We start from the raw sequence: 27,157 nt of genomic DNA, 5'->3' as shown, positions 1-27,157 counted from the left end.
GCTTTCATATTGCTGTGCATGTAAGTTGACTGTATTTAAAGATCTGCGTAAAAATTAAATTCTTGAAACTGCAAATTATGTAAGAGAAACTCCTCCCTCTGAGTGCAGCTTTCACAGGTTTCCCCTTGCATAAGGCAGGTGTCTCCTGAAAGACATGGTAATGTTGCCTGCATGGTGAACCCTGGAGAAAAGTGTTGATCCCAGCGCTGCCATCTCCCGGCCTTGGGCTTCTCCAGCTACAGCTTTTAGGTTTTGGAAAAGAATACGATTTCACTGAGTACCTGATGATTATCATCACTTTTAAAAGATTAATTTTGGCCTCTATTCAAAGTATTTAGTGCAATCATACTGTTAAGTTTCCCCAAAGATATATATGTTTGTGATTTGGGGCAAGAGAAAAAGCCATAAATTGCATCAGTGCCAAACAGATTAGTGAATTAAAAATTTTAGTGCCACTGTCTTGCTTATATGATCTGTAGGGTTTTTTTTTTCCAAAACAGTTTACATATAAAATTCATTTTTAAAACCTACCTTTTAAAAATCTAAAAACCCTCTAATTATCGTGCAGTCTCCTCGCCGTTCTGACTGAACCGTGCCGTGCCCACACACACCTTCCCAGTGCCTCCTGCCATGACCTCTGTGTTCCCATGACCAGTGCCAGGAGTGCAACAACCCCTTCTGAGACCAGAAGTGAACATTTCACCTTTTGCAGACGTAGCACGTGCATGGAATTCTTTTCCCCCCAAAGGAGAAAATTCGATTTTCTAAAATGGGATGAGGATACGCTCTCTGAGCCATCGCATTTCCAGTCTCTCTCTCCCCTAAAGCTGATTCTGCTTCTTGAGGAAAATGGAAAACAGGCAGCTTTCCTAGAGCTGCTGCACTCCCCGGACATCCTCTCAGGGAGGGTGTCATCGAATGACGCCTTCAAGGAGCTGCAGACACCACAGCGCGCCGTCCCCAGTGGAAGGAGGATGCAGCCGAAGCCGGAAAACGTGCTCAAGTCCCACGAACACCCCAAGCGGGAGACCAAGGACGAAACGAAAGTACAGAAGAAGTAGAAAGGCTTAAAGACAACCGAAGAGGTTTAAGTGTGGTTATTTACAACAGAGACTGTAAAATGGTAAATTAGATATGAAGCTAAAAAAGGCACAGCTTTCCCTTTCTTAAATACACTGTAAACGGTTCATGATGCATGCAGAACGTTTCACTTTACAAAAAAAAAAAATTTTGTTTTTACCTTGTTGGTTTAGACAAAGATAGTACTTAAATAGTCTCCAGCAAAATAGAATTCTTTCAAAAATACTTTCCCATTCATCCTATTAACCATTAAAGTTTTTTTTTTGTATGTGTCTCATTTACAAAAGTTCCTTATACCTTATTTTAGGTCCTTCACAATTTATACATACAGTAATGTACAGCACAGCAAAAGACTGCAAAAATTATTGGTAAAGCCAACACAATAGATACTAGAAATTGAAACCAAGGCATTTGTCTGAACATCTTATCCGTTCTAATTAAATAATAAATGGAGGCTAGAGGGTGTGGATACCAGTGATGCAGAAAGACGTGGGCGAAGCAGTGCCCCCCAAGGGGGTCGCTAGTTCACTCCACGTGCTCCGTTATTACACAACAGGAATCTGTATATATTTTTTTGTGTTTTTTGTTTTTTTTAAATAACGAAAGAATATTAATGCCCCATATTGACTATACGCTTTATGTGCAAACCAAGGGTGAGCTTGAAAAAGTTCGTTAGTCCTTGAACCCTTTTAAAACAAGCGAACGATCCCAGAAACTACATGGCATAGTTAAAACTTCCATCTGTTAAAATATCAAAATCAGAGAGTTATTGACTAGATATGGCTTTTCATCCAGAGGAACAGGAACGTGTTTCTAAGTGCTGGGGGCTGGAGAGGAAAGAACCTTTCAGACTCTGCAGGTCTCACCAAATCCACGTCACCCTGCCCGCCTGCCTCCCAACCCTTGACATGAGTTTCAACTTGAGCAACTGCTGAACAAGTGGGAATCAACCATCACGTGTCAAAAATATGATTTTCTTGGGTCCTTCGTGGGTGTGTAGTCACACGGGGAAACTTAAGGCAAAGTTCTTCTGGTGAGATGGCTCCCGTCACTTCCTGTGAAAGTAAAGGGTCTTAGCGTTCCCGGACTCCACCTTCGGCAGCTGGTCGCTGATGATCTCCACCAGCATCGCGGGGAACTCCACTTTCAGGGCCTGGGACTCCCGGAACGTATAGAAGCAGAATTCCAGCAAGTCGCTCACCAGCTGCAACAGACACACAGAGGGGCTGTGACATCAAGGCCTGATTCCCACCCTGTCTCCGGGCCCCTCTGAGTCCTAACTCTGGCGTAAGCTCAGAGCAACATTCACAAATCCCACCGTGTCTACGAAGCTGCTTAATTAACATGACTAAGTCATCCGTCCTGGGGGAGGAAGAAAGATGCTCAACGTCCGCTGCATGTAATAGGTCTTTCGTGCAAAACAGATTCAAACAGGAGCTGTGTCGTTGTTGAGTCTTAAATATATCAGCAGCAACGGGGCCAGTAACAGAGTTCATAGTGGCAGGGTCACTGAACTGCTCTCATCCGATTCTCATTTATAAATGTGTGAATTGGGTGGGGCAAGCACCTGCGTGTAGCTTTGGGTCCTGGCGCTGGGCCTTCCCCAGCTTGTAAGGGCAGGTGCTGTGCCCCCTCGAGGCCTGGCTGGGCCCTGCCAATGGAGCTGGGGCCGCAGGGGGAGCCAGACTTCCACCGGCAGCCCCCCGGCCTCATCTTGCCAGTGCCCTCCTTCCTTCAGGCTCCCAGTCCTGAGCTGGGGGCTGGGGCTGAGACTTCTCAGCCCCATTCCCAGCTTTATTAAGATATAACTGACATACAACTTTGTGTGAGTTTAAGGTGTAAAGGGGTAGTAGATTTGATACACTTATAATATTGCAAAATGATGAACACCTCTATCAAGGTACGTAACTACCATTTCTTTTTTGTGATGAAAACTTTTAAGATCTACTCACTTAGTAGCTTTTGCGTATATAGTACAGCATTATTACTATAGTCACCATGCTGTACACTAGATCACCAGAACTTATTCCTCTTAATAACTAGAAGTTTATACTCTTTGGCCAACATCTCCTCATTTCCCCCACCTTCTGGTAACCAGCATTCTACTCTGTCTCTATTAGTTTGCTTTTTTAGATTCCACATATAAGCGAGATCATATAGTATGAGTTTTCTCTGACTTATCTCACTTAGCATAATGTTCTCTAGGTCCATCCATGTTGTTGCAAATGGTGGGGTTTCCTTCATTCTCATGTCTGAGTCGTATTCCGTTATGTGTGTGTATGCATGGCTATGGATGAAGATGATACATAATATCATCCTTATCTAATATTGTCTTTATCCATTCATCCATTCTCAGCCACTTGGAGAACATGAAAACATCAAGGAAAACGTCTGTGTTTTTCCACCTGTCCAGCCATTTTCCCTGCTCTGTGACCCGAGGACCTTTCCTATCCTCCTGGACCTGAACTACTCCCAATTCTGTAAGGTAAAAGAAAAACAAACTCACAAATGCAGTATAGCATTACTGGGTGCTATTCTCTTTACTAGGAATATACATTCAAATCGGAAAGTATACATTCTAATTTTTCTTTAGTTAATTCTGTACCCTATCATGGGAAATACGACTTTTGGTCATTTCCCACTGTATTAAAGCAGACAACATTAGCATTACATGTCATAACGGTCATCTTAATAAAGTGTTTTTCACTTTATTAAGTGAAAATCTGTACCTTTCCCTCAGGATTAAAAAAAACCCAAAACAATTAGCAGGCTTAAATTGAGTCACATAGTAAACAACTGTGTGGTAAAGGCCTTTGATACAAACCAGGAATCCAGAAAAACTCACTGGGAGATATACCTGGTGCTTCTGTTTGTGCCTGAATATGCCCTCAGTCTGTAGACTGATATCTTCCTTGGTAGGTCCAAGGACTGACTTTTCTGTACCCACAGGAAGTTGGGGCCAAATAAGCTGGGAGACAGCACAAGGCACCATCTGCTGTGGGCTTGTTCAGACACACTTGTGCTTGCTTAGTGAATGATACACCTCAGTTTCCCCATCTGTAAAATGGGGGCCATGAGAGTATCTGCTGCAGAGGGGTGCAGCAGAGGCTGAATCAGTGAACTGGCATGGAGTAAGTGCTGAACAGATGCCAATTCTCAATCATTCTCTCCCTCTTCCCAAACTCCTTCAACCATCACTTCTCTCTGCAAACTGGGACACAGCTTGCAAGACCTGCTCTGGGTCATCTTTGTGTAACTGGTCCTCAGGCCTTCCTCCTATAAAATGTGGGATGGGGGAACTTTGTGTTTGGCCTTTCCTGGAAAGACAGTCTTGAAATAGACTTGGGGTGGCAAGTTTCTTCATTGTTTCCGGTGGTGGGCCAGTGGCTGCGAGAGCTAAAAGCCACACTGGGTCCTGCTCTCCAGATGTGGTACCACAAATGCGTCTCGCTGTGGACCGTGGGTCACGCCCTTCAGTGGCACCGGCCAAGGGCACTCGGGGGCACTCGGGACCTATTTACGTTCATCCTGATCTCTGCCCCTGCTGCTGCCCCCGAGGTCCCTCTGGGTGGCCCCCTTCAGGGCTGTGAAGGAGGATGTTTTTCCTTTTAAATTTTAACCCAAGGGTTGACATCCGAGTTTCTAGGCCCTATTAACCCCCCATAGGACAGCCTGCCCATCTCTGGGACTGGCTCACATCCAGAGATAAAGGCTCCTGGTGCTCAGAGCGTCTGAGGTGTGGGGCTGGAGTGAGGAGGAAGGTCATGGTGACAAGGTGGCCTTGGCATACGACCCGAGGGGGGTGGAGCTGGGCCGTGTGGCACTCAGGGAGCAAGTGTGGGGTCGCTCAGGGGCTTCAGAGCAGCCGGAAGCTTGTGAGGTGGAGCCTGTCGGCTGACATCCCTGACACATTACCTGCAGGGCCAGGGCCACTGAAGGGTTTATGCTTGTAAACGGGAGACAGCACTGCCTGCAGATTCCTATACACAACGAGAGGTAAGGAGCAGAGTGAATCAGCCCGTGAACCCGAGGCAGTGTGCAGTGGAGCACCTCTGTGAGCCTGTAAATGGGGACAGGTTCCCTGCCCCATCTTTAACACCCACACGAGTATTGCCTAGGAGATGCTGGGGAACTAGACCAGATGGAGAGAGACCAGGGGCTCGGCTCTTTTTCCTGGCAGGTTGGCTGGGGGTTAGGTGTCCCAGACGCTACTCACAGACGCTGCATAGTAACTGGGGGGCTGGCATTTCCCGCCCATCTCTGGTCCACGTTCCATGGACTGGGAAAGCAGCTCATTTCCTGTCATGAGCTATACCCAGGGCTTCTGTTCATAAGATGTCAGCTGCTGAGGGATGGTGGGGGGGCTCTCCTGGGGCACATGGGGTCAGCCTGGAAGGCCAGGGCTGGGCCTCTGACCCTGTGAACACCTGGAGAGGGGACCCCCCATTACCACTAACTGGCCAAGATGCCTGGGGGCCCCAGCAGCTACCAGAAGGCACTGGCTGCCTCACAAGCCTGCCTGCCCTGGGAGGGCTGCAAACCTCTGAAGATCCCAACCCAGCAGGGCCTGAGCCAACGGCTGCAGTTGCTGGGGTCAGGGATCATCTGAGAATCGAAGCCAGGGACCCCCGACCACTGGGCGAGGAGGACAAGGGCCACTCTGGGCCAGGCTGCAGGACCTGCCTGCTGACCCACAGTGCATTGCCAGTGCACCAGGCCCTAGCGGATGTCTGAGTTGGCCTGTTGCTGAGGTTGGTACGAGGGCACCACCCCTCCTGGAGAAAACAAGGCACAGGTGGGGTGAGGTTGCAGGTGGTCAGAGCATGAGGCGGTGGGGACTAGGTCCTGGGAGCTGGGGAGTCACACACTGTTGGGTCGGCAGAGATGTTGACCCATCAGAACAGATACCGGTTCCTGAGCCAAACCGCTGTGTCACAGCGAAGTGTCTAACGGTCACGTTACATACGTGTGTCTCCTGGGTGTCAGCCTGATGCAAGGCAGGCGGCACCTCTGCCAGAGCCTGGAGGAGCCAGGAAACATGGGGACAACCAGGTATGATGCATGTGCCCTCACCAGGCGCCATCCTGTCCTTTGCCCCAGGTACAGAGAGGGTTGGTTGGGGGCAGGCAGGCCCCACGGTCACAGCCTGGAAGGTTAATACTAGGCTAGAAGGAGAGTCAAGAACCCTAATTATAATCAGTAATGAGTCCATATTATTAGGAATCAAAGAAAGTCCTGCGTTGACTTTTCATTCTGTACAAAATGCATCTGTTGGGATCATAGACGTCTAGCTGGATGCTCAGCATGATTTATCCAGAGCCTGGTGTCAGGGCCACAGCTGTTAGGGTGACAGAGGAGCCTGACAAGGTCACAGGGTGACTGGTGGCACTTTGCTTGCTCGACACTGAAGCTGTCAGGCTCGGTCAGTGCCTATTCCCCACTCTCTCCACTGAGTCATTGCCTGTGGCAGGCCAGTAGCTGGGCCCTGCCCCCACCATGAGCTGCAGTCTCTTGGAGGGAGGGGCAGGGAGGGTTCGGCACTGCTGTCCCAAGGTTCCACGACCAGTGAGCAGTGACGGAGCCACTGAATGATGACAGCCTCTCTGGGTAGGGTCCCACGGGTTTTCAACAGCAAGCCCATGTCTCATAAGTTAGCTGCTGACTCCAGAACTTCCACCTCATGAGGATGGAGCTTTGGCTTGAATTGAGCATTGGGAGGTTTGAAGCTTTATTTGCAAAGATCAGAATTTTAGCCAGATATATTGATAGCATTAGGGGCAAAAGATACACAGCTTCAACTCTAAATACTGTAACAGGAATAGACAGAAACGGCTAGCAACTGTTTACCCCAGGTGTTCTAGCAATAGCCTTCTGAATGCTGGAAAGTGATGCACAGTGATTATACAAGGAGTCTGAGCTTCACTGAAAACCCGCAACCTCCACCCAGTGCAGGCTAGTGTGGAAGATGCTGGCGTGTGCACAGATTGGGGCCCCATGGCCATGCAGGACTGCTTCTCTCTGGCTGGTGATGTCTCAGCAAAATGTGATGGTAACAACACCCCCTCAACTTAGTAGCATTTGTTTCTACACCCAGAAGAAAAGGTACCTTTAACAACAAGGTTAGACTATTTGCTCGTGGATTCCCTTTGAAAACCCAGGCCCTGCAGTGAGGCTACCCCGCTGAGTGCTCCTGGCAGGCTCTACTAGAGGCTGAGTTTAGGAGAGTCCTGAAGGCCTCCTAGAGGAAACTGAGAGAAGAAGTATCAGCAAGAGACCATCAAAGCGTACTGTCAGCATCATGACAGCATGATGCTGACAATCCCCCCTTGTCAACAAAGAATTAGTCATCCATCCATGAACAAAAGCACCTTTGTGGAGCTCTGGGATCCGGTCCCACGTGCAAAGGGACCTGGGGAGGAGTCTTGCCCATCTGTGCATCTGGTAATAGGCAGACAGACTTCGGCATGGACTATGAAACCAGTGGAGCAGTGAACCTCTCCCAACCCCTCTTGCCATGGTCAGGAAAATACCTGGAGACTGCTGACCTGAGCAGATACCGACTGACAAGGGAGAAATTGCAGAAAATCAGCCTTCCCAAGGGGAGACTCCTGCACACCACTGGAGCAATAAAATTAAATGAGTTTGGAAGTAGTGGAGAGAAAAGAACTTTACCAGCACTGTCCCAACCCCTGGCGACACTGCACGGGGCCAAATTATCAGGTGGCAGCAACCTCTCCCACAGGAGAAAAGAAGAGTGGTGAGTGAGTGCTTGGCTACCCTCGTGTTGCAGGATACAGCTGGAGAAACCAGTGGCACCCAGAGTACTGAGGTGGGACTTCCATGACTGGGAGGAGGAGGGAGGAGATTGGGAAAGAGACAGATAAGAATATCCAAGGGCATTAAAGGGACACACCCATTAAGGTCTACCCTGAGCCTCTGGGGATCTCCCTAGAGGGTCCACAGGTACCCCCCAATCCCTTGGTGCTAAACTCATACCTCCCCCCACTCTGCAGCTGGCATCTTGTGCACACTCCTGAGTGTGGTGGCAAGAGTGAGCGCCAAGAGACAGGAAGTGTGCTCAGAAAACAGGCCAGGATCTGTGGGCTACGGAGAAACCACAGACTTGAGCTACAGTGGTGCCACTTTCTGGAAAACAAAAGAGGTATCTAGTAGCCATCCTGGGGAGTTGTAAGAACCAGAAAAGACATAAAAGCTGAAGAATTCTGCCACAACGAGAAGCAAAAAGGAGTGGAACAGATGTATCCATACAAAGACAGAAAAACCCCAGATAATAAGAGCACCAATGAACAGACCATCCCATCTGAAGGCAACTAGCAATAACTGAAGACAGTGTCTGCCACTTCAAGTGCAAAAAAAGCAATGCAAAACTACAAGGAATATGAAAAATCAAGAAAACATGTCATCACCAAAAGATAATAATTCTCTAATAACTGAGCTCAAAGGCATGGACTTCTGCAATCTAGCTAAATTCAAGAATTGCTGTTTTGCACAAACTCAGTGAGCTCCAAGAAACCTGAGAAAGACAATTCAACAAAATCATGAAAAAACACAGGCTCAAAATGAGTAATTTACCAAAGAAACACAAATCATAAAAAAGAACCAAGCAGAAATTCTGGAGCTGAGGAGCTCATGGAATGAAGTGAAGAATGCTATAGAGAGCATCTGCAGTAAAGCAGAGCAAAGGAAGAAAGAATAAGTGAGTCAGAAGATTTCAAAATATGCACATGAAAGGAGAACAAAGAAAAAAGAATGAAAAAGAGTGAAGAAAGCCTAGGTGATCTAAGGGATTCCATCAAAAACCCTAACATTAGAAAAATCAGGGTTCCAGAAGGAGAAGAGAGGGATATGGGGCAGAAAACTTATTTAAAGAAGTAGCCAAGAACTTCCCAAACCTGGGGAGAAAAATGGACATCCAAGTTCACAAGGTTAATAGTTCACTCTGTTTACTCAATGCAAAGAGGCTTACTCTAAAACACGTTATAATGAAACTGTCATACATCAAAAATAAATAATTCCAAAAATAGCCAGGGGAAAAAAAGATTGTAACCTACAAAGGAACTTCCATTAGGCTATCAGAAGATTTCCCAACAGAAACCCTACAGGCCAGGAGACAGTAGAATCACATATTCAAAGTTGTTGAAAGAAAAAAAGTGCCAGCCAAAAACTATCTGGCAAAATTATCTTTCAAATACGTAGGAGAAAAAGACTTTCCAAAACAGACAAGAGTTGAGGGTGTTCATTACCACTAGACCCCACCCCCTTGAAAGAAATGCTGAAAGGAGTACTTCAAGCTGAAATGAATATATGCTAATCAGTGACATGAAAATATATGAGTATATAAGACACTGGTAAGGGTAAATATACAGTCAGACTTGGAAAATCCTAATTCTGTAATAGGATGGTATGTTAACCACTTAACTATACTATAAAGGTCAAAGTAAAAGAGTATCAAAAATAATTATAGTGACTATAATTTGTTAAATACACAATATAAAAAAGTTAGATAATGACATCAAAAATATAAAAGGGGGTAGCCTGTGTAGACAACTGAAGTTAGGGTGCTATGAACTTAAAATGGACTGTTTTATCTATACAATGTCTTATGTAAGCCTTGTGGTAACCACAAACCAAAAAACCTAGAGTATATGCACAAGAGATAAAGAAAAGGGAAACAGGCATACCAAAATGGAAAATGCCCATTTACAAAGGTAGGCAGAAACAGAGGACAAAGAAACAATGAAAATACAAAGCAACCAGAAAACAATGAACCGATGGCATTACTAAGTCCTTACGTGCCAATAACAACTCTAAATGTACGTGGACTGAATTCACCATCGAAAGATGCAGAGTGGCAGGATGGGTAAAATATCAAGACCCAACTATATGCTACCTACAAGAGATTCACTTCAGCTTTAAGGACACATAGGCTCAGAGTGAAAGAATGGAAAAAGATGTTCCATGCAAGTAGAATCGAAAAGAAAGTGGGAGTAACTATATTTATTACAGACAAAATAGACTTTAAGCCAAAAGTGGTAACAAGCATCAAAGAAAGTCAATATATCACGATAAAGGGGTACATTCATCAAGAAAACAACAAGTGTGTGTGTGTGTACACACACACACACACACAACATCAGAGCACCTAAATATATTCAGCAAATACTAACATATCTGGTGGGGGAAATATATGACAATCCAATAATAGTAAAGGACTTAAGCACCCTACTTTCAGCAATGAACAGATCGTCCAGACAGAAAATCAATAATTAGACACAGGACTTGAACCATATGCTAGACCAAATAGACCTAACAGACATTAAGAGAACATTCCATCCAACAGAAGCAGAATATATATTCATCTCTGGTGCACATGGAACATTCTCCAGGATTGACCATGTGGGAGAACACAAGATAGGTCTCGGCAAATTTAAGAAGAATGAAATTATACCAAGTATCTTTTCTGGCCATAATGGTATGAAGCTAGAGGAAAGCTGGAAAATCTACAAATATGTAGAAATTAAACAACACACTCCTGGATAACAAATTGGTCAAAGAAGAAATTTTAAAAATATCTCAAAACAAATAAAAATGGAAACACAACATACCAAAATCCATGGGATGCTGTAAAAGCAGTCCTGAGAGGCGGTTTATGGTGATAAATGCATACATTAAGAAAATAGAGAGATCTCAAATAAATAACCTAAATTTATACTTCAAGGAACCAGGACAAACTATATCCAAAGTTAGCAGAAGGAAGGAAATGACAACGATCAGAATGGAAATAGATGAAATAGAGACCAGAAAAACAATAGGAAAAAAAATCAATGAAACTAAGAGTTGGTTTTTTGAAAAGATAAATGAAACTGACAAACCTTTAGGTAGACTAAGAAAAAAAGAGAGAAGACTCAAAATCAGAAATGAAAGAGGAGACATTACAACTGATACTACAGAAATACAAAGGATCATAAGAGACTACTAAGAACAATAATATGCTAATGAGTTGGGTAACCTGGAAGAGATGGATAAACTCCTAGAAGCACACAACCTGCTCAGACTGAATCAGGAAGAAACAGAAAATCTGAACTAACCAATAACTGGTAAGGAGACTGAATCAGTAATCAAAAATCTCCAAATATAGAAAACCCTGGACCAGTTGGCTTCACTGGCAAATTCTACCAAACATTTAGAGAAGAATTAATGTCAATCTTCCTCAAACTTGTCCTAAAAACTGAAGAAGAAGGAATACTTACAAACTCATTTTACCAGGCCAGCATTACTCTGACACCAAAGCCAAAGAAAACTATGAGCCAGTATCTCTGATGAATATAGATGCAAAAATTATCAACAAAAGATTAGAAAACAAAATTCAACATTACAGTAAAAGGATTATACACCATGACCAAGTGAGATTTATCCCTGGGATGCAAGAATGGTTCAACATACACAAATAAATAAATACACTACATTAACAGAATTAAAAATAAAAATTATATAATCATCTCAATAAATGCAGAAAAAGCATCTGACAAAATACAACATCCTTGCATGATAAAAACCCTCAACAAATTGGGTATTGAAGGAACATACCTCAATGTAATAAAGGCCTCAACAAATTGGGTATTGAAGGAACATACCTCAATGTAATAAAGGCCATATACGACAAATTCAGGGCTAACATTATACTCAATGGAGAAAGACTGAAAGCTTTTCTTCATTTAGTATCAGGAACAAGACAAGGGTGCCCACTCTCACCCCTCTTAATCAATATAATACTGGAAATCCTAGTTAGAACAATTAGTAAAGAAAAAGAAATAAAAGGCATCCAAATCAGAAAAGAAGAAGTAAAATTACCTCTGTTTGCAGATGATATGATCTTATATACAGAAAATCCTAAATACAAAGCCCCCAAATTGTTGGAACTAATTAACAAATTCAATAAAGTTGCAGAGGTCAAAATCACATACATAAGTCAGTTGCATTTCTATATATTAACAATGAAACATATGAAAAAGAAATAAAACTATCCCATTCACAATAGCTTCACAACAATAAAATACTTAGGAATAAATTTAGCCAAAGAAGTGAAAGATCTTTACAATGAAAACTACAAGACCATGATGAAAGAAGTTGAAGAAGACACAAACAAATGGAAAGACATCCCGTGGTCATGAATCAAAGGACAATATTGTTAAAATGTCCATACTACTCAAAGCCATGTACAGATTCAACACAATCCCTATCAAAATTCCAATGGCATTTTTCACAGAAGTAGAAAAAACAACCGTAAACTTGTATGGAACCACCAAAGACTTCAAATAGCCAAAGCAATCTTGAGAAAGAAGAAGAGTCAGAGACATCACTCTTCCTGATTTCAAACTTTTCTACAAGACCATAGTAATTAAAACAGTAAGGTACTGGCAAATAAATAGATACATAGACTTATGGACCAGAAAGAGAGCCCAGAAATACACCTCTGCATTTTTGATCAACTAACATTTGACAAGGGAGCCAAGAATGCTCAATGGGGAAAGCATAGTCTCTTCAACAAATGGTGTTGTGAAAACTGGATAACCACATGCAGAAGACTAAAACTGGACCCCTATCTTACACCACTCACAAAAATGAACTCAAAATGGATTAAAGACTTAAATGTAAGACCTGATACCTTAAAAATCATAGAAGAAAACATAAGAAAGAAGTTCCTTGACATTGGTCTTGACAAAGATTTTTTAGACATGACACCAAAGTTCAACAAGTATGACTATATCAAGCTAAAAAGCTTCTGTAGAGCAAAAGAATCAAAAAAATGAAAAGGCAAACGACAGGAGACAGTATCTTCAAACCATATATCAGATAAGGGATTAATATCCAAAATATATTAAAAACTCATATAACTCAATAATAAACAATTTGATTAAACAATGGGCAGAGGGACTGAATAGACATTTTTCCAAAGAAGACATCCAAATTGCCAACAGGTACATGAAAAAGACGCTCCACATCATTAACCAGGGAAATGTAAATCAAAAGCACAATGAAATATCAACTCACTGATATCAGATGATGACACCTGTTAGAATGGCTATCACCAAGAAGACAAGAGATATGTGCTAGTGAGGATGTGAAGAAAAGGGGACCCTTGTGCACTGTTGTTGGTGGGAATGCAAAGTGGTTTGGCCACTCTGGAAAAACAGTATGGAGGTTTCTCAAAACTAACCTATGATCCAGCAACTCCACTCCTGGGTATATAGCTGAAGGAAAGGAAAACAGGATATCAAAGAGATACGTGCACTCTCATATTTACTGCAGCATTATTCACAACAGCCAAGATATGGAAACAACCTAAGTGTCAGTGGATGAAGATATGATACACACACACACACACACACAATTTTTCAGCCATGAGAAAGGAGTAAATTCTGCTATTTGCAACAACACTGATGGACTGTGAGGGCATTATGCTAAGTGAGATAAGTCAGACAGAGAGAGACAAATATTCTATGATCTAATTTATATGTAGAATCTATAAAAGCCAAACGCTTAAAAACTGAGAGTAGAAGAATGGTTACCAGGGGAATGGGGGACTTAGGGAGATGTTGTTTGAAGGTACAAACTTGCAACCAGTAGATAAATAAGTCCTAGAGATCTAATGCACACCACAGTGACAACAATACTGTTTTATAAAGTTGCTAACAGACTAGGTCTTAATTGTTCCTACCACAAAAAAGAAATGATAATTACGTGACATGATAGGTGTTAGCTAATGCTATGGTGGTAATCATTTTGCAATATATAAATGTATCAAAGCAATATGCTGGACATCTTAAACTTATACAATGTTATGTCAATTATATCTCAATAAAAAAGGGTATCTGAATCCAACAACACATAAAAAAGATCACACACCACAACCAAGTGGGATTCATCCCAGGTTCACAAGGATGGTTCAACATATGCAAATCAATCAATGTGATATGTCATATCAACAAAAGAAAAGACTAAAACCACATGATCATCTCAAAAGATGGAGAAAATGCATTTGACAAAATTCAACATCCATTCATGATAAAAACTCTTACCAAAGTGGGTATGGAGGGAACATATCTCAAGATAATAAAAGCTATTTATGACAAACCCACAGCCAATGTAATACTCAATGGTGAAAAGCTGAAAGCCTTCATGCTAAAATCTGAGAACAAGTCAAGGATGCCCACTCTCACCTCTTCTATTCAACATAGTACTGGAAGTCCTACCCATAGCAATCAGACAAGAAGAAGAAATAAAAGGTATCCAAATTGGAAGGGAAGAGGTAAAGTTGTCATTATATGCAGATGATATGATACTATATATAGAAAACCCTGAAGACTCCACACAAAGACTACTAGAACTGATAAACGAATTCAGCAAGGTAGCAGGATACAAAATTAACATTCAGAAACTGGTTGAGTTTCTTTACACGAATAATGAAATATCAGAAAGGGAATGTAAAAAAAAATCCCTTTTAAAATTGCACCTCCCAAAATAAAATACTTAGGAATAAACCTGACCAAGGAGGTGAAAGACTTATACTCTGAGAACTATAAAAACACAGATAAATAAAACTGAAGATGATTCAAAGAAATGGAAAGATATCCCATCCTCTTGGATTGGAAGACTTACTATTGTTAAAATGGCCATACTACCCAAAGCAATCTACAGATTTAATGTGATCCCTATCAAATTACCCATGACATTTTTCACAGAACTAGAACAAATAATCCTAAAATTCATATGGAACCATAAGAGACCCTGAATTGCCAAAGCAATCCTGAAGAAAAAGAAGAAAGCAGGAGGCATAACCTTCCCAGACTTCAGACAATACTAAAAAGCTTCAGTAATTAAAACAGCTTGGTATTGGCACAAAAACAGACTTAGGGATCAATGGAACAGAATAGAGAGCCAGAAATAAACCCACACACCTATGGTCAATTAATTTTTGACAAAGGAGGCAAGAATATACAATGGGAAAAGGTCTCTTCAGCAAGTGGTGTTGGGAAAGTTGGACAGCTGCATGTAAACTGATGAAGTTAGAACACATCTTCTCACCATACACAAAAATAAACTCAAAATGGCTTAAAGACAAACATAAGACAGGACACCATAAATCTCCTAGAAGAGATCACAGGCAAAACATTCTCTGACATAAATCATACCAATGTTTTCTTGGGTCAGTCTCCCAAGGCAATAGAAATAAAAACAAAAATAAACAAATGGGACCTAATCAAACTTACAAGCTTTTGCACAGCAAAGGAAACCATAAACAAAATGAAAAGACAGCCTACAGGCTGACGCAGCCAACAAGGGTTTAATTTCCAAAATATACAAACAGCTCATACAACTCAACAACAAAAAAACAAACAGCCCAATTGAAAAATGGGCAGAAGAACTAAACAGACATTTCTCCGAAGAAGACATACAGGTGGCCAATAGGCACATGATAAGATGCTCAACATCGCTAATTATTAGAGAAATGCAAATCAGAGAACTACAATGAGGTACCACCTTAAATGTGTCAGAATGGCCATCATTAAAAAGTCTACAAATAACAAATGCTGGCGATGGTGTGGAGAAAAGAGAACCCTCCTACACTGTTGGTGGGAATGTAAGCTGGTGCAGCCACTGTGGAAAACAGTATGGAGCTTCCTCAGAAAACTAAAAATAGAATTACCATATGATCCAGCAATCCCACTCCTGGGCATATATCCAGACAAAACTATAATTCAAAAAGATACATGCACCCCTATGTTCATAGCAGCACTATTTACAATAGCCAAGACATGGAAACAACCTAAATGTCCATCGACAGATGAATGGATAAAGAAGATGTGATGTATACATACACAATGGAATACTACTCAGCCATGAAAAAGAATGGGATAATGCCATTTGCAGCAACATGAAAGCAATTAGAGATTATCACACTAAATGAAGTAGGTCAGAAAGAGAAAGACAAATACCATATGATATCACTTATATGTGGAATCTAAAACATGACACAAGTGAACCTATCTCTGAAACAGAATCATGGACATAGAGAACAGACTGGTGGTTGCCAAAGGGAAGGGGGTTGGAGGAGGGGTGGAATGGGAGGTTGGGGTTAGCAGATGTAAGTTTTAATATATAGAATGGATAAACAACAAGGTCCTACTGTATAGCACAGGGAACTATATTCAGTATCCTGTGACAGGACTTCCCTGGTGGTGCAGTGGTTAAGAATCCATCTGCCAATGCAGGGGACACAGGTTTGAGCCCTGATCCGGGAAGATCCCACATGCTGTGGAGCAGCTAAGCCCGTGCGCCACACCTACTGAGCCTATGCTCTACAGCCCGTGCGCCACAACTACTGAGCCTGCGCTCTAGAGCCCACGAATCACAACTACTGAAGCCCACATGCCTAGAGCCTGTGCTCTGCAACAAGAGAAGCCACCGCAATGAGAAGCCTGTGCACCGCAACGAAGAGCAGCCCCCACTCGCCGTAACTAGAGAAAGCCTGCGCACAGCAACGAAGACCCAACACAGCCAAAAATAAATAAATAATTTAATTAAAAAACTATCCTATGATAAACCATAATGGAAAAGAATATTAGAAGAATGTATATATATGTATAACTGAATCACTCTGCTATATAGCAGTAATTAACACAACATTGTAAATCAACTATACTTCAATTAAAAAAAAAGGTGCCATCAGAAAAATACCTAAAAAGATTGGATTTTAAACACTCACCAAAAGGGTTATTTTTGGCCAAAAGCTTGGCTATGGGTACGCTCAATGTATCAGCTAAATTCTTGGCCACAGGAGGCATTTGGGGAACTTAGCAGGGTGTTACGGGGCTCTGAGCTACCACCGGCAGCAGCAAAGCTGTCATCTGGAAGGGGTATCTTTTGTTGATTCCTTATTTTAAAAAACTGCTGTCCTCTGCCAAGGGCCAGCCTGCATGGAGGCAGGTATCTGGATTCAAGTGTGTCCCTGAAGCAGGAGACAAGCCTCGACGGGGTTGCTTGCTCATGTGAGCTCTGCCTGCAAATTCTAGGCAAGCGCACTCTCTGCAAGGGTGACTCCAGGCCAAAATGGGCACCTCTGGCTCTGCTTCCAGAGGCCCAGCTGCCTGACGACGGCAGGGATGTCCCCTGTGGCCTCAAAGGGCTGGTCCCTGAGTCTAGGCTGGTACGGCTGGAGCCACACCAGGTGCCCAGGAATGGGCTGGCGGCCTGGATGGGAAGCAGGCTGCTCAACATCTCACGAAAAGCCAAGGACATTTCTGAACACTCACTCCTGCTTCCCATCCATCAGCATCTGACTGTTATCTGAGGTTACATTTTAATTCGTTCCTCATCACCATTTTTATAATAAATTCAACACCAGTCACTGATCTCTGGTCAGTGATGAATATTCAATCTTCAAAATACGTTGTTTGGATGCTGTGCTAAGCAAGATGGATTCAATTTCCTTCTGATTTTTTTTTTTTTTTGGTACTTAAATCTATTTAATTTCCACTCTGTTTAAGTTTCCTTGTATTACAAGCCTCGTTCTAGATCACGGCTCCGCCTTCTTGTGAATAAGGTCTGTTGTACATGTGAAAAACACAAAGAAAAATGACACAATGCAAAAGCAGAAAGTAGAGTTTAAAGATAAAGGGATAATTAGAACATTGCTGAACAAAGGAAATCTAATGAAAGGGTTATGTGTGAAATGCATTGGCACGTTACTGTATATAGAAGTATGAACTTTTGCTACTTTTTTTTTCAATATTTTCTAGATCCTTCTTGCAAATGTATGCTACACGGAACAATGTAAAAACCTAAACCAATTCGTATTTATAAGTTACCAACTTTACTGTCTGGTTACATCAAGATTAAGCAGTTAAATCCTTATTTCAGTCTCTGAAAGAAAAGGAACACTGAGTATCAAGGGCAGACACCACTGGCTAAGGACCGAAGGCCTCTTCTGATCCAAGCAGGGACACTTCAGTAGAGACCAAGGTGGCTGAATTTATTCCTTTGATCCTACGATGCCACTGAATGAATCAGGGGTTGGCAAAGTCTGGCCTCCAGGGCAAATCTGACCTAATAATGGTGTTTGTAAGTCTTTTCATTTTGTTTTTTATACTTTTAAGTGGTTGCAAAAAAATCTAAAGAATATTTTGTGACAGATGAAAATTATATGAAAAACTTTTACTGGAACCCAGCCATGCTCATTCATTTAGATATTATCTGTGGCTGCTTTCAGGCTACAGTGACAGAGCTGAGTAGCTGTGGCAAAGACCATGGGACCCACAAGGCCTACAGCATTTACTACCTGGTCCTTTATGGAAACAGTGTGCTGGCCCTGGATTGGAAGGCATGCCAGGGATTCAGTAACAGCCTTGGGAGAACAGGTTTGGGTTGTTTGCTAAAATAAATAAAGCAAGTATAAGATGTTTCCTGATTTTAGAAATATTAAGTGTGGGCAAAAAAAAGTGTATGAATCAAGTGATATGGTGGTGGCCAGATCTGGTGTTCCAAATATTACACAGATTCTTCAAGGCTTTAAGAAATGCTTTAGAGGGCTTCCCTGGTGGTGCAGTGGTTAAGAATCCACCTGCCAATGCAGGGGACACAGGTTCGAGCCCTGGTCCGGGAAGATCCCACATGCCTCGGAGCAACTAAGCCCGTGCACCACAACTACTGAGCCTGCGCTCTAGAGCCCGCGAGTCACAACTACTGAGGCCGCATGCCACAAGTACTGAAGCCAGCATGCCTAGAGACTGTGCTCCGCAACAAGAGAAGCCACTGCAATGAGAAGCCCGTGCACCACAACGAAGACCCAACGCAACCAAAAATAAATAAATAAAATTAAAAAAAAACGCTTTAGAAAGAATCCTTGTCCATAAAGGGGTTGAACTAGGGAACCGAAAACATTGCCCAGCTTAAAGGATCCAGAATTTGTCATTTAAATGGAGAGCTCCCATCACTCATGGCTTCCATTTTTGGCCTTTGAACCTATAGTCACTGCGGGTCACACACATTTACAGTTGATTCCCATTGTTTGCGGTAGTTATGTTCTATAAAGTCATTGCCAAGAGTGAGTCAGCGAATACAGAACCTTTGCTCCTAGGGATATAGAGGGTTAGGTTCCCACGAGCTACTGGTCACAACATTTTCATCAAACAAGCAATACATAACCTTGTTTTACGTGTGTTTCTGTTTAAAGACACCTTATTCCCATGTGTGTTGCTGATTCCTTCACACTGAACTCACGGCCAACAGCATTATTATAACTCATGCCCGAACGAAGCTTATTTTCTCCATAAGTCACATCACAGCCTCCTTGCACTGAAAAGCACAAGACACTGTGTGAGCAGTACATCTGGGGACAATTTTAAACAGCAAAATCACCAGCAAAATCACCAACAAAAATTCAAAAAAAGGGCTTCCCTGGTGGCGCAGTGGTTGAGAGTCCGCCTGCCGATGCAGGGGACACGGGTTCATGCCCCGGTCCGGGAAGATCCCACATGCCGTGGAGCGGCTGGGCCCGTGAGCCATGGCCGCTGAGCCTACGCATCCGGAGCCTGTGCTCCACAACGGGAGAGGCCACAGCAGTGAGAGGCCCGCGTAACGCAAAAAAAAAAAAAGTGACACTAAATAGTCCACCAAAAGGACACTTATTTACTGTACTGTGAAACCATATACAATTTCTAGTCCCATTAACCATGACAGTGATAAATAAAATCGATCCACTGGCATCTTCTCAGCCTTTTCAATCTCAGTCATTTAAAATGAGTTTAGTTTTAAGGTTCCTTTACAGTGCGTGGGTGTCTCCTGTTCCCTTCAGTCCTCACGCGCTGCTCCAATGAAGCTTTCTGCCTCTCCTACCCCTGCATCTCCCACAGACACATGTGCACGGTGCACCGCGGGCTGCAAACTGCTCTTCACACTCAGCATCTCCTCTGATCAACATGATCTTAAAAAGATTACATTATGCCCAGGACAGGCTGCACTGTTTGTGGGGCTCCGTGCCAAATGAAAACTTGGGGCCCCTTGTTCAAAGTCTGCTAAGAATTTCAAGATGGTGACAGCAGACCATTAAGCCAAGAGGGGGGCCCTTTTCTGTGCAGGGCCCCCGAAGTGGCAGCTAAGCTACCAGGAGCCACAGGGCTGACCAGGTGCAGGGCTGGCTCTGCACTGCCATCCTCCACAGGGGCTTCTCTGCCCTCTGCTCCTGCCTTCTGGGCCTGCCTCGCTCACGAACCAGGGAAAATGCACTTAATCACTCCCTGCCTTAATTCTTTTCTCTATAAAAAGGGTAAAAAGACATGAGTAAATATTACTATTATTCCCTTTTTATAGAGAAAGGAATTAAGATGAGGTGATGAAGTGTAAATAGTAGTAGTTACTCATCCTTCCTTCGTGGAGATACTGGAAGGCTTTAATGCTAGGACTTAGGAAGAAAGGCACTAGGTAAATCCCAGGCATTATATAGTTATTTTAATTGTAAGAAGAGGGATTTAGACTGCCTAAGAGGGGGGGATTTATAGACACAGGTGTTAGACAATGAGATAGTTTTCCAAAATCTTCCCTAGACAGATTTCAGATTGGGAAGATTCCTGTACGTCAGATGTGATTTTCTATGAGCATGGCTTCCTGGACCCTCAGTGGATCTTTCTATCTGATGCTTTTTTTTCCAGAAAGGTCACCCTATGGTATCATAAATCTCACGGGGTCAGGTGGAAATGGAATGCACAATTCCCTTGACCTCCCTGAAAAAGGCAAGGTCCAAGTTTCTCCCCAGCATCCTTACGGGACTTTCTTTTCTTACAGATTTTCAAAACTAGCTGTGAACAACAGCACATGTTCTGTGGGTATACTTATGAAACTTATGAGATGAATAACGAAGCCAAAGGAGTGGCTATCATAAGAAAAAATGCTTCTTCCCCTCTCTTTAAATAAATTGGGATCAGACATAATCTTTAGTTCTGCCAGTTAAGGATGAAAAGGAACAAACTACTGTCTGTTATCATTGTAAGCTCCTAAGAGAAAGATTTTTGACACCAAGACAAAAACGCATGGAATGGGAGAAAATATTTGCAAACCATATATTGGACAAGGGGTTAAAATCCAGAATATATAAAGAATGCCTACAACTCAACAAAAAAACCACCAATTTTTAAAAATGGGCAAAGAAACTGGACAATTCTCCAAAGAAGACATACAAATGGCCAATAGACACACTGAACGATGTTCCGTATCACTAATCATTAGGGAAATGCAAACCAATACCACAATGAGATACTACTTTAAAACCTGTTAGGATGGCCACTATCAAAAATAACCCCAGCAAATAACAGGTGTTGGTGAGACTGTAACCCTTGTGCCCTGTTAGTGGGAAGGTAAAAATAACTGGAAAACAGTTTGGTGGTTCCTCAAAAAATTTAACAAAGAATTATCATGTGACCCAGGAATTCTATTTCTAGGAATATACCCCCCAAATTGAAAGTAGGGTCTCAAAGAGATATCTGCTCACCCATGTCCACAGCAACATTATTCACAATAGCCAAGAAGTAAAGCAAGCCAAGTGTCTGTTGGCAGATGAATGGGTAAACAAAATGTAGTCTATACATATAGTGGATTATGATTTACCTTGAAATGGAAGGAAATTCTGACATAGGCTACAACATGGATGGCAATGGAGGATATCATACTAAGTGAAATAAGCCAGTCTCAAAAGATAAATACTGTATGAGTCCACAGAGATGAGGCACCTAGAACAGTCAGATTCAGAGACAGGAAGCAGAATGGGGGCTGTTCTGGTGCGGGGAGGGGAAGCGGGAGTTAATAGGTATAGAGTTTCAGTTCTGCAAGATGAAGAGTTCTGGAAATTGGTTGCACAGCAATGTGAATGTACTTAACACTACTGAACTGTACAGTTAGAAATGGTTAAAGTAGTAAATTTTGTGTATTTTACCACAATTAAAAAAAATAAAAAGGAATGACGAGCTCCTGTTTTGAAGTTTGTTTCCTCATTTCTCTAAAGTCAAATACAACTTCATCTTAGAATGTGGCCGGGTGATTGCTCAGCAGTTGGTAAGCATTGTCTTAAAGAGTCTAAACATTAGCCACTGAAAATATCTAAACGTCTTAAATCAACCTTTGCCAAGGAGGTAAGGAAATAACCCAGGTTTTGCATTAAGTCAGCTGCAGAAAACCATGAGCAAACACAAAAGACCAAAGGAGATAAAGTTCTGTGGCTGCAAGTGGAAATCAACCGTCCTCGTAATTACGGTGTGATGTGAAGGTGATGGGTGAGAAAGGACTCAGGACCAACATTACTGATAAAATCATGACCTGAAGCACAAGACCAGCTCTGAAGCATCATGGCTGCCTTTGATGCCGAAATCTCATATCTGTATCTATAGCTCTTCAATGCCAAACACTCACATCCATCCATCCATTCACCTACCCACCTATCTACTACCTGCCTATCTATTATCTATCATTTATCTATAAATGGTACATATACATGCATTAATATATAGTACATTGTATATGTATATAATATATAATAAAGCTTTCACTAATTCAGAACTACTCATACACGGCTCTAGGTCCATAGCAAAGTTTGTTCGGGGGTTATTTATAAAGATAGAGTTTGCTAAGCTACTGTGATTTCTTCACTGTATCTAAACACATAAACACAACACTTGGCAAGTTCACTCAACCACATTCAAAATGCTCCGTTTACATACCTGCCATCACTCACAGAAAGGCTTATAGTTCTGTTTTATTAAAGGAGTTTTACTAAAGGGCTTTACCAGACAACACCTTGACCTTTTTAAAGCTTCCTGCAGCCCCTGCTGGCTTTGTAGCTTCCAACAGTTACTGGAAAGCTAGGTGAATCAATCAGCTATTCCTCACAAAAACCTCCTCGTTGCTATGGCTACTGAAGAGTTTTCAGACTGTCTGTGAACTGACCTGTCTGCAGCCTCTGCCCCAGCGTTTGCACAGGGGGGACACACGCTTTCCTGGCTTGTCCCCCGTGTCCCTCTTTTTGCCTTCTTATCTCACCTCAGTGGCAGCTCCTGCCCAGACTCTCTGCAGGCGCCTTCCTGGTTTTGGTCCCCTGGTGGTCCTCTTCCTCTGGGCTCGGTTCTGTCCACCGTAGGGCCACACTGGTGTCCAGGCAGTTCTGTCGACCCCTGGGCTTCAGTGACCACCACGCGCTGTACCTCCTCAGGTAGTATCAGCACTTTGCTTCCTCATCCTCACGTCCACGGAGCCCTGAGCTCGCCTGACATTTCCCCTGGGACTCCTCAGGGCACCTCACATCAGTACATCCAAAACACGCTTATCTTCTCCACTCACAAAGCTCCTCCCCTGCATCCCCTCGCGCAGTGCTGGTGACACTCCATCCACCAACCTACGTCCGAATCCTGGGGGTCGTCTTAGATCCGCTCCCTCCTCTCTCTCAACCTCTCCGTCCTATCCACCACCAAGAACCATCCATTCCACCACCTGATTAGCCCCCAGCCCCCATCTCTTACCTGGACCACTGCACCAACATCCTAACTGGCCTTCTGCTCCTCTTCTAATAGACTCTCTAGATTCCTGTCAATACGACCGTCTGCCCTGCCCAAGATGATGGGAACTGGCCACATGGGGCTGCTTGAGCACTCGAAATTGGCTAGTGTGATAGGGGAGCTCCATTTTCAATTTAACTAAATGTACATGTCAAGAGCCACACATGCCCAGTGGTTACCACACTGGAAGGCGCGGCACTAGACTCTACAGTTGTGCTCAAAATCGCTCAATAGCTCCCTCAACATGGTTTACAGGTCCTTTCATTGTCTCCACCCTTATTTTTCTCCATTCCTTGGATACAACGAAATTCTCCATTTCTCAAAATCACCATGCACCCTTCTCCTTTGGCACAGTAACTCCTTTGGTTTCGGTGAGCTTCCCTCTGTCTGTCTGGTCAACTCCTACTTTGCCTTTGGGGCTTCCATCATCTGCTGCCCCGGCCCACCTCCACCCACTTCACCTTCCGGGTACCCGCCCCCACCCCACCACCCCCACCCCGCCGCCCCGCCCATGGGCCTTCCAGTCCACCTCGAGCACCCAGCACGCTGCATTCTAATTCCCAGTTTACCTGTCTACTCTAATCCCCCATCAGACCGCACACTCGGAGGGCAGGGGCCGAGTCTCCTTGGCTGCTGTTGTATCCTCAGCACCAGCACAGTGCCTGGCCCGGTGCTGTCTGCCCACCCCGGGCTGTTTGACACTGTCTTTCACAATGAGTTTTTGGATGTGCCACCAAAAGCACAAGTGACAAAGGCAAAGCTCAATGAGTACGATTACATCAAGCAACAGCCTCCTGGGGCATCTACAGGGGAGCCTGGAGAAACACAACTGTGATCGGCAACACAACTGAGCGGCAGTAACCTTAACCATGAACATGGTGAACAAAGTGGGTACAACAGGCAAGGACACCCTTTGTATCTACAGGCAGTTGCATCTTCCCGCTGGGCTTTGTGGCCCCAGCTACCAGCGCATGAAACACACCGATCCTGGAACTGCCTAGACCTTTTCACACCACACCCAGTCATCCTTTCGCTATTTACCCACAATGCTGAAAAAACAGAACATTCGGACCTATTTTTTTTCCCATTTTCCCTCATTTTTATTTTTAAATATATTTGATGCATTTTTTTCAGTTATGCAGACATAAAAAATTTTTTAGATGAAAATAAGCATTCATTGGCACAATTCACCCAGGGCAATGCAGTCTGAACTCTGCTGTACCCTTGAAGTGAGAAATTTGTAGAGGCAAATGCAAAAATAGGGCTGCAGAGAGAGATGCCGTGAACCATTAATACGTGCCCCGTTGGTTTCACCAACTAGACAAAGAGTAAGATCTGCCTGGTCAATTACTCGATTAATTTGAAATCTTTACCTATGAAGATTTCTTTTCCCTGACGAGTGGGCCTTTGCCCCTCCCTCGTGCTCTGGAAGATAAGGCTTTGCTCACTTCACGGACTCTGGCGATAAGCCCATCTGCCTTTTTTTAGAATCTTTCTTAGTCATGGTCTCGTCAAAGAAGAAGGCCGTGTAATACCGCTAACAATCATATCACAGGGGCAAGGGTTTTCATTCACCAACATCCATCTTTCCTGATGGTGACCTCACAGCAGTCTGCCCTTGTCTCCATCACCGAACACCTTCCATCCCATCTGTGAATCTGAAAGTGTCTCAACTACACCCAACACGTTCTAGCAACACCAGCCTCCCCTGGTAAGTGGCAGGACACGTAGAGCACGGGGACCGGAAGTGCCTCGGAAAGGCTTCTATACTGACCTCGGTCTGTGTGATTCGTGACTAGGTGACTGCCCCACCCTGTAGAATGGCCTTTCCTGCTCATGTCCCTGCTTGGTCTTGCCAACTTTACACTGTCACCCCCTTGAAGGCTCTGCCATGTGCTTGTCTGAGTGTCTCTGGGCTGAAAGTAAACTAAAACTACCTGATGGATGATGCTGGTTGGTGGTGCAGAGACAGGGTTTGGGGAAACTCAAACACAGTCTTGGAAAAGGGGAAGCGGAGGGGCGGATATTTGTTCGGTGCCTGTTACCTTGTGGATTCCTCAGTACCTGTGTTATTTCATGTGCTTCTAAAAATTTCCTACAAGATGGGTAGGAAATTATTATTATTATTATTATTATTCCCATAATAATAATAATTATTATTATTCCCATTTTACAGCTGAAAAACGGAGGGCCAAACATTTAGGCCAAGTGCCCAAGTTTACTGAGAGACATGTTGGTGGAGCAGCAGAGGCCATGCTCTATCTGCTGTCTCCAGTGGTCACAATTCTGTGGCAGACTCCTATGTGGGCCTTGGAACTTTTCTCAAGGAGATACTGACTGTAATGACGTGCAACAGAATCAGACGTGAAAGCAGCAGACAGCCCAAATGGTGGATCCACCCAACCTGGGGGCTGGCATGCTTCAGTGTGCGGGAAGAAACAGATCTGCATCGCTCTGAAAACCACCTCGAGTGTGGTCATGACGGAAACTGCCACTATCACCGCCCGATGCAAAAGCACCCACTCGTTAAATGAGCAATGGGGATCTCAAAATAATTTGTTCAGAGATCCAGCTGCTTGCAGCGATGTCTCTTTTGTTCATGATCATGAAACTGAAACCTAATGCCCTCTCCACGGAAAGCAGGGAGTCTCCCAGCGTGTACTCAGGGAGGTACTGTATCACCAGATGTTCTGCTCCCATCTCGTCTGCATCCCCCTCGCAGAAGGGAAGCTCGGCTCCGAGAGCCTGGCTGGAGGAGAGCCACCTGGGCTGTGCAGCCTTCCCTCTGCAACCACAGAAAGCGATCACTCAGCAACAGGACCCTCTGGTCATGCCGAGGGACTTGCTGGTACCTGCCCAGGCAATGGGAAGGTTCTTAGCTGGGTTTAATGATCATCGGCAGAGAGGAAAGCCTCCCCACCAAAGACGGCTCAGCTTATGGTGAGGCAGACCCAACATTTGGTTTTGGGAACTGCTAAATGTGCATGACATTTTAATATAATACCAGGTTCACTGCCTTCAAGATGTAACCCCATGCCTCACAAAAACAACGCATTCCAGAAGATGCCAGGAAAGATCCAAATGAGTCTGGAGAGCCGGAGACCAGTGCAGCTATTTTCAATATACTCACTTTCTGATCTCCAGAGATGCAGCCCAGCCTGAAACCCAGCAGCTAGGATCAGCCTGAAGCCCTCCTGCATCACGTGGGTGGTATGGAGAGTGCCAGTCAGTTAAGAGGGCTCCAAGCTGCCACTGGCTACCTAACGACCTTGAGAAATCACTCCCTGGACCTGTGTCTCTTCTTCTACGAAAGAAAGATTCTCTCAGATGCCCCTACCCCGCCACTGGAAGCCTTCCATGACCCCTGCCCAGCACAGCTCACTCCTAGACCTTCTCGACAAGCCTTTTCAGCAACTCAGAATAAACATCAGTGAGCCCATGACTCATGGTGTGCTCATCTC

The 27,157-nt window shown here is 43.7% G+C and overlaps 1 protein-coding gene across 2 annotated transcripts in view; it reads right to left on the bottom strand.

The window, feature by feature from the left end:
• Positions 1-2,128: 2,128 nt before the first annotated feature.
• NR3C2 (nuclear receptor subfamily 3 group C member 2) overlaps positions 2,129-27,157 on the bottom strand; it is a gene marked incomplete at both ends in the record, with an annotated part of 365,792 nt that continues 340,763 nt past the window's right edge. For both annotated transcript variants that reach the window (XM_079706387.1, XM_079706388.1), the window contains one exon: positions 2,129-2,284. In XM_079706387.1, coding sequence (XP_079562513.1) covers positions 2,129-2,284 — 156 coding nt within the window. The remainder of the gene's footprint in view (positions 2,285-27,157) is intronic.

This window comes from Hyperoodon ampullatus, assembly GCF_949752795.1.
Source record: "Hyperoodon ampullatus genome assembly, chromosome: 1".
NCBI lineage: Eukaryota > Metazoa > Chordata > Mammalia > Artiodactyla > Ziphiidae > Hyperoodon > Hyperoodon ampullatus.
The sequence above is the reverse complement of the archived record's forward strand: the minus strand, read 5'-3'. Positions and strand labels throughout refer to the sequence as shown.